Source organism: Apium graveolens, chromosome 5, assembly GCF_009905375.1.
Source record: "Apium graveolens cultivar Ventura chromosome 5, ASM990537v1, whole genome shotgun sequence".
NCBI classification, from domain to species: domain Eukaryota; kingdom Viridiplantae; phylum Streptophyta; class Magnoliopsida; order Apiales; family Apiaceae; genus Apium; species Apium graveolens.
In genome coordinates, this window is record NC_133651.1 from 223712211 (window position 1) to 223720881 (window position 8671).

Genomic DNA, 8671 nt, shown 5'->3' on the forward strand with positions numbered 1-8671 from the left:
AATCAGACCGTTGGATGAGGCAAATAACGGATGGGATGAAGACAACAAGGGCCATGGACAATTTTAGCGGTTCGTATGGACGGACCGCGAACATTGTCTGCGGTTGGGTCTGTTTCCTTATCCCCAGTAATTCCCCCATCACCCTCATTTTACCACATACAATTACACTAAAAACTCACCCGCAAGGGTTGGCTTAGTTGGTTAAAGAGGGGATAACTATCCTCTTGGTCACAGGTTCAAATCCCACGGGAGAAAAATTTATGATTATGCCTCCTGAGTGAGAGCATGTCGCTTAAATGCGGTTTACCTTGGTTCATGTGGTTTGCAGGCTATTGCGTGATCCCGTAGGGTTTACCCAGTGCGCACCCGAAGGGTAGCGGCTGTGGGTTACCTATGATAAAAAAAATTATACTAAAAACTCAAAAAATACTCTACTCTCCAAGTTTACATTTTAGGCGATTTTGGGGCATTTTTATCAAGAAATACAAGCATATTTCTCAATTCAAGGTATATTTTTTCTCTTCAATTTCAATTTATCATGGAGGATAATTTATTTGCTCGTATGTTTCGTCTTAAACATAAAAAGAGGGTATTGGTCATGTTGTACATCTTGATGATTTAAGTACTAGTGAAGAATCTAAAACCCCCGTATTTATTGAAGATGATGAGTTTGTAGATAAAAATGAGGAATTTATTAATTTAGATGATGATTTGGTTGATGCTGAGGATGAAGATGATAATGTAGAGGATGATAATGATAATGTTGAGGGTGAGGATGAAGATGAAGATGATAATGTAGATGATGCAGATATGTATGAAAATGTTGACGGGGGAGGAGTTCCATATATGAATCAATTTTTTCAAAATTTGGATGAGGCCGGTCATTTTTTTAGGGCTTATGCTTTAATAAATGGATTTGCTATTAAAATTCAAGCGACCCATCATAATAAAAAGAACGATATATATGGTCGTTTATATGTTTGTAGGCTTTCGGGAAAAAGTGCCATCGCCGAGAGTAGTAAAAATAAACGGCGTAGAGAGGTTCTTCCTAAAAGTGAGTGCAAGGTGAGGATGTATGTGAATTATCAAAAGAAAAACTTCTTTGGGAGATAACTAGCCTTGAGTTGGTACACAACCACGATCTTGTTTCCCCTTGTAAGATGAATTTGGTACAACGCGAAAGACATGTCAACACCGCTACCCGTAGTTTGATTAAAACTCTTTATGATTCGGGGATTCATAATTGTCAAGTGATGAATGTGATTGGTAACATTTATGGAGGTAATGATAAAGTTGGTTTCAATGTTCAAAATGTTAGAAATGTGATAAGATATGGGAGGAAGAAAAGTTTTGATATTAGTGATGCCCAGGCAGGGTTGGACTTGTTGCATAGGTTGAATAAAGAAAAGGGTTCTAAATATTTTATTAGGACCGAAGTTGATGAAGAGAATCGTTTGAAATGTCTAGTATGGATTGATCCGAGATGTTTAATGGCCTACCAAAATTTTGGCGATGTTGTGGCTTTTGATACCACTTATCGGAAAAATAAATATGCAATGCCATTTGTCCCATTTACTGGAGTCAACCATCATTATCAATCGGTGATTTTTGGGTTTGCACTGATGCGGGATGAACATGCGTCGACTTTTCAGTGGATTCTTCGTACTTGGCTTCAAGGTGTGGGGAATAAGCCTCCAATGACTATAATTACGGATCAAGATCAAGCCATGGAAAGCACTATTGAGGAGGTACTCCCTCGTACCACCCATTTATTGTGTTCTTGGCACATTATTCATAAATTCCCCGAGAAATTAGCTCATTATTATTCGGAATTCCCGGAATTCAAGAAGGACTTCAACCATTGTATTTATAATTCCCTCACCAAAGATATTTTTTAGGCTAGATGGGAATCATTTATGGATAAGTATCACTTGCAAGAGCATAAATGGTTAAATAAGTTGAAGCGCAAGTGGATTATTGCATATACTAGAAACACATTTTTGGTGTTTCAAAATAGTACATCGAGGAATGAGGGGATGAATTCTTACTTTGATAATTATGTGAGTTCGGCAACGGGGTTGAAGGAATTCATTGAAAATGCCCAAAAAGTATTGGGAAGGAAATTCATGAGGGAGAAGGAAGAAGATTATGTCACGATTAATCTAAAGCGTTCCATGAAAATGCATACCACATTGGAGTATCATGCTTCTTGTATTTACACCAAGGAAATGTTTAGAAAATTTTAAGATGAATTGGCTGAGTCTTCAAAACACTTTGTTGAAAAAACCGACGAGCTTGTGAAGATGGGGAGAGACGAGGGGATGTCCACACATACTATGGTTGTTTTAGGCCCATGTCCGAGCCTACGAGAAGAAATATGTATTTTGTTGCATTCGACAAAGCAAGCTTGTTGGGAATGTGTATGTGTAGAATGTTTGAACATTCGGGGCTACCTTGTAGACACATATTGGTGGTCTTCACTAAGAAACGAATTTCGAAAATTCCCCCGTATTTCATACATTCGAGGTGGACAATGCATGCTAATAGAGTTGATGGTGTGTTGCCTTACGATTTGGATGTTGGACAAAGTCATGAGATGACCTCAACCGATCGATTTAATAGTATGATAATGTTAACCATGAGTTTTTGTCAAAGTAGCATTGCATCTAAGGAACAATATGATTATGCCGTTGAAGTGATGAATCGCGAAATACCAATTCTCGAAAGAATGAGAGTTGATGAAATTAATTCTTACGAAATCAATTCTCATGCTCCAAATGCAAGTGCTCGTGAGGAACCAATTCTTGACCCTATTATGTCCCAAACTAAATAGAGGAAAAAGGACGTTAGTTTCAAAAGTCCCATAGAATTGGTTGGTAAAAAGGAGAAGCCTCCAAGAAAGTGCACCTATTGTCAAAGGGAAGACCATGAGAAAAGAAAGTATGCTAGTAGGCTAGAAGATCTTAAAAATGCTTAAGAATCATAATATAATTAGTTAGTAGTATTTGTAACGGAATGTTGTAATCTTTTAATGAATTTGAATTTTTAGTATTTAACATTGCTTCCTTTTTTGTTATATTTTACTGTCATATAATTATGTTTTATTGTCATATAATTATGTTTTATTGTTATAGGTTAAATGACTAGGGAGTATAGTGGTGACAATAACTCCGATCATAGTTGTGATTCGGTTTCCCACGTTAGCAACACATTCTTCGACCCCCAACCAAGCGACTCGTGGTATGAGGACAATGACGAGGATGTTGTGGTCTCACCAACATTTAGTGAGATGGAAGATGCATGTGGCGAGTTGATTCCCCTTGTGGAAAAGGAAACGGAGTTGTACCCGCCCGATGAGGAGGCTTATAGGGCTAAAAATTGGATGAAGGCATGCAATTGGATGGGGGGTAGTGAACCATTGACCTTGGTGAACTCTCATCCAGATCCGTACTTCCTTGCGATCTTGAATTTGGGCAAGAACACGCCCAATGACAAATGGAAAAAATCCGGACGGAATGGCGGTAAACTTGTTAAATGTGATCGGATTGCCGATATTATAAAGTTGAGGCCTCGTGAGGGTTGTAATATGGACCAAATGCATATTGAATATGTGAAGGGTTGGGTTTCACACCTAACGGGAGGGACGGAGAGGGAACGCGGGACATGTTTTGCAAGATTTCATCTCTACGATGGCTCGAGTACCATTCCCATAACCATTTGGAATGACTCCAACCCTTACCCATGGAAACTTACGCAAGGGCATATCTGTGATGATTGTGTACTTGTTCTCTACCATATTGCATACTTCGTGGATACTACGCAATGAGTTGCTCAACACCGCTTATCTGGGGGTCTTTCTAACATACTAGGTATTTTTGGTTAGAGGACCAAATGTAATAATTTATTTCAATGTATTTCGTAATAATTAGTGAATTCTAGCGATCATGTAATTTTCAGTCGCTTCTATGTATTTCATAATTTTCAGTGAATTTTAGTGGATTGTATGTATTTCGTAAGATTTCAAGTGCGAAATTTAAGATTGAAAGTCTACCTATAAATATTAATTTTCGTAAAATATAGAGTACATGGAAATTAGAAATCACAAGTCCAATTATACATTAGAAATTTTTATAAAATTTAAAAAATAGTTTTTTTACATTTGGACACTATGTTGACTTTTTAAGGATTTTTCATTTGATTATAAAAATTGAAAAAAAATATTTTTTTTCTAAAAATCATTTATTAATCTATTTTAAGACCTTTGAAAGTGATTAGGAATCTTGAAAGTTAGTTTAGGACTAACTTCCAAAAATTAAGAAATTGTTACAGAAGATTTTTGGGCATGCCTTGTTTGGTGTGGTATCATTCCCCTGTTTTTACTCTGTTACTTGGATGCAGAAAAAAAAAAGGATCCTGGACGATTGTCCGCGGTCGGTGCTGAATATTTTTTTTCTGCAGCCAGGAAACAGAGCACACCAACCTGCCAACAATCAAAAGTCCAACCAAAAATCCACAAAAAACCAGCCAACAACCATATTGATAATACTATATCACATTCACAATCCCACCACCAACAATCACATTCACAATACCAAATCAACCACGTAATTACAAATCAACTACATATTTCAACTACATAAACCCAAATAAACCAAAATAAAATTTAACTACGTAATCCGACTACATAACCCAAAATAAAATCCAACTAAGTAATCCGACTATATAAACCAAAATAAAATCCAACTACGTTATCCGACCGACTACATAAATTAAATTAAAATACCAGGAAATAAAGCTAACTACTATAAGATTCGTGACATTTGCGCATACGAATCCCGGAAATCCCCATTGTCTTCCCAAGCTGAAGCTCCCTCGCTGTCTAGTACCTTAAGGTGTCCACCTCCTCTTGTGACCAATTCGCTACCGAGTCTAAGTCATATCCTTGTATGAAATAGTCCATGAATTTCATCATAAAAACACCCGCAATCATTGATGTTTCATTGTTTGGTCTAGATGGTAGAGGTATGACCTCGGTTGAAGCAGGGTCTTGCCCCTCGACTGGCTGTATCATATGCAATAGCCTCGGCAACAACCATGAATGCAATTAAATCATGATCAAAGCATTAAAATATAATATTGGATTGTCTAGTATTGAAGACATTAAAAGTTTAAAAGACCATACGACCACTCGTATGTCCTCCTGATATAACGGCTCATCATCCATTGAATCTATGATAAGCCCTTCAAATTCTCTAGTATTGAACATGGACAATACCCAATGCACATCTGCAACACAACATGGGATGAAGATGTACTTCACCTCGAGAAAAGAAGACCTAACATTAGTAGTGGCAAAACCAGTAAAACTACGTAATGTTTTATTCCATGCCCTATGCAATATATCTCCACCGATATGGGATGCTTTTCTGATTTTCTTCACATGTTCTTTCCCAAGTACCATGAAGTAGTAGACGGGTTTCCTCTCCCATATACCTGCAGTGTGAATCTCCTCCTCCCGAGTCCTTACCAATCCCAAAAAATAAATGTGTGCATGTTGTAAAATGTATGCAACAAGTAAAATGTATTAGTAACGAGTAACGAACAACACCATAATTGTATATGATCCTGTCATCAACCTATGTTCCTGGAGCAAGGCTCTGCATCGCTGATGCATAGACATGATAGCCCTAAACACTAAGACCACCCGGGATCCTAGGCTCCAACCCAAAGCCCCATCCCCAATCTGTATATATCTCATTCTTCTTTGTCATACTCAAACTCCTCGTGATACTCCACTTTTCTTCTTTCATCCCGCGGGATGCAAGCTTCGTAGGTCTACTAGATGAGGAAATAGTCTGGGGGGCTGAGACACATGCTGGGATGGTTGTGTCATGTCAACGACATCCTGAGGAGGAATGGCAGGAATGTCAATGTCGTCAGTGGAAGGTGCAATAAAATCTGCTTTGGTGTTCTCACATATGGGAGCTCTATAGGCATGTCCTTTAATCTTCTTCATCAACCATGGGAAAGGTGTAAGGAAGGTACCAGAACTCCTCCCAAACTCCTTTCACAAACTCTGTGAAAGGTGTAAAGAAGGTACCAGAAATCCTCCCTCACATGTCAATGCATGCCCCTGAACAGGAAAACCTAGAATGAAGCCCACATCCTCCAACGTAACAGTCATCTCTCCCTGTCTCGTAAAGAAAGTATTGGTCTCCGGCCTCCAACACTCTACCAAAGCGGATATCAACTTAGTGTCAGTACTCAAGACAACATGAGGGTCTGTAAAAATCCCAAACCCGAGCATGTGTAACAACTCCTTCTGTGGTGTTCTTAACTTCCAATCCTTCAACGACTTGTTTCTATAATAGCTCTTCAACTCCTCTCTCTCTCTACACCGTCCCAAACAGCATCACTAACATGATATCGAATATCCCAAATAATATTATGCACATTCGGACCCGACAACTTATTCCTGAAATCATCAAAATTAGCCATACCTGAAAAATATTGTAAACAAAATTCAATCATCACGTATTCAACATTAAACAAGAATTAAATAATAACAATAATTTTGAATTGAAATACCATCAAAGCAACAAATATTTCGAATTTAATAATAAAAATAACTTCGAATTAAATTACCATCAAAACCCCAAATAATTTTCAATTCGAATTACCAAATAAATTCGAATTAAATAATAACAAAATTCGAATTAAATTATCATCAAAATAACAAATAATAATAAATTTGAATTACTAAATAAATTCGAATTACCAAATTAATTTGAATTAAATAATAACAAATTCGAATTAAATATTAATAAATTTGAAATTCATTTCCAATTTTAGTTTAATTACCAAATAATTTCGAAAATTCTACGTAAATTCATACATATTATGCCCCAAATTCAAAACCCTAAATCAATCCTAATTTTCGGATACCATTAAAGCACTACAAAAAATCTAAGAATCAAAGCAAATGCATATACACATAGGGGTGAGCAACGGGTCAGAACCGGACTGAACCACACCGGAACCGAAAGAACCGAGAACCGAAATAAGAATATTTCAAAAACCGAACTGGACTCGTTTATATGTAAGAACCGAACCGGAACCGGACCGTAAATTTCGGTTTGGTTCGGTTCTGAACCGAAAGAACCGAATTCATATTTTATTTCATAATGATTTATTTTGCATATTATTTTATATTATAACTTTTTAAATTTTGACTAGTTTTGATTATTTATTAAGGGTAACTTACTAAAAGAAGATTTTTATTAGTGGTGGATCGTTTTGAATTCGATTACTTTCTAATATTTAAGAAGAAAAATATTTATAAAAGTATTCAAAAGTCCAGGTATATTTAAAGAAACGAGTAATACAATAAAAATCATATTTTTCTTAAAATTTATTATAATATTATAAATAAGAAAACATAATACGTAATATATATACATATATTTATATATATTTTTGTATTTATTCATTTATATACGGTGCGGTTCGGTTCTTACGGTTCTAGTATGTGAAGAACCGAACCGAACCGAGAATCGAAATTTCTAGAAAATCAAGAACCGAACCGGACCCGAGTTAGTTAAGAACCGAACCAGAACCGTAATTTTTGATCGGTTCGGTTCTCGGTTCTGAACCGGGAAATGCTTACTCCTATATACACATAATTACATATCAACAAAATAATCATTATTTGGCTTAAATAATGTTAGATATATTTGATAATGTCATGTGTAATATAATTTGTGTTTAGTTTTCAGATCTTACCTAACAGGACAAATCACTACTTAACTGGAAATCAGCACTTATACTGAAGACAGAACTTAAGATATCAGAACTTAAGTTATCAGAAGATATTTATCAGGAGATAAAATCAGGATTTAAGATGACTTTCAGATAAGGCAGGCGGTTGATTGAAAGGAAAGAAGATCGAGACTAAGACAGAAAGAAATATGCATGAAGAAAGAATTCTATGAAGAATAGAATACTTGGAAGAAAAGATAACTAGTTGATATATTTTAGGAAGCAGAATTATATTCCATATCAATTAGAACTTATCTTGTAACTCTGTAGTATATAAACACAGGCATATGGTTTACACTATAAGTGTTATCATTATCGAAGTTATTATTCTTTGTAACCCTAGTAGCTCTCGTGATAATTTGTTCATCACTGAGAGAGGACAGTTTCATATTATAACAGAGTTTATTATGTTGAATAAAATCTATTTTCTGTTACTTGAGTTCTTATATTCAATTTTATTGTAGTAAACACTGTATTCAACCTCCTTCTACAGTGTGTGTGACCTAACAAGTGGTATCAGAGCAATCTGTTAACACACAAACAGTTTAAGATCCAAAAACAATCATGTCTGAAGAAGAAACTCCAACCAAGCCCACCAAAACTGAAGAACCTCCAAAAACTATAACCCATAGTCGATATGAGTCTATAAAAGTTCCCATGTTGAAACCTTCTGAGTATTCCATATGGAAAGTGAAGATTGCTATGTTTCTGGAAGCTACAGATCCAGAATATCTCAACAGGATTAATGAAGGACCACATATGACAACCAAACTCTCTGCGGAAGTTGCAGGTCAGCCAGCAAAGTCTGTACCAAAGGAAAAAAGTGATTACACTGCTGAAGGTATCTCATCGA

General features: G+C 36.1%; 2 protein-coding genes across 2 annotated transcripts; both read left to right on the top strand.

Annotated features, from left to right (window-relative positions):
- Positions 1-810: 810 nt before the first annotated feature.
- LOC141660745 (protein FAR1-RELATED SEQUENCE 5-like) lies at positions 811-2246 on the top strand. Its single transcript, XM_074467733.1, has 3 exons — positions 811-1065; positions 1161-1748; positions 1899-2246. Exons 1-3 carry the CDS (start codon positions 811-813, stop codon positions 2244-2246), a joined length of 1191 nt encoding a protein of 396 aa, XP_074323834.1.
- A 107-nt stretch (positions 2247-2353) lies between these two features.
- LOC141660746 (protein FAR1-RELATED SEQUENCE 3-like) lies at positions 2354-2833 on the top strand. The gene has a single exon (XM_074467734.1). The coding sequence runs from the start codon at positions 2354-2356 to the stop codon at positions 2831-2833; it is 480 nt and encodes a 159-aa protein (XP_074323835.1).
- The last annotated feature ends 5838 nt before the right edge of the window (positions 2834-8671 follow it).

Coding starts and splice junctions, on each gene's coding strand:
- LOC141660745 (XM_074467733.1), top strand. CDS start 811: ATGTATGAAAATGTTGACGGGGGAGGAGTTCCATATATGAATCAATTT. Junction 1,066..1,160: donor TTCCTAAAAGTGAGTGCAAG/GTGAGGATGTAT, acceptor TCCCCTTGTAAG/ATGAATTTGGTACAACGCGA. Junction 1,749..1,898: donor TGGAAAGCACTATTGAGGAG/GTACTCCCTCGT, acceptor GATATTTTTTAG/GCTAGATGGGAATCATTTAT.
- LOC141660746 (XM_074467734.1), top strand. CDS start 2,354: ATGTCCGAGCCTACGAGAAGAAATATGTATTTTGTTGCATTCGACAAA.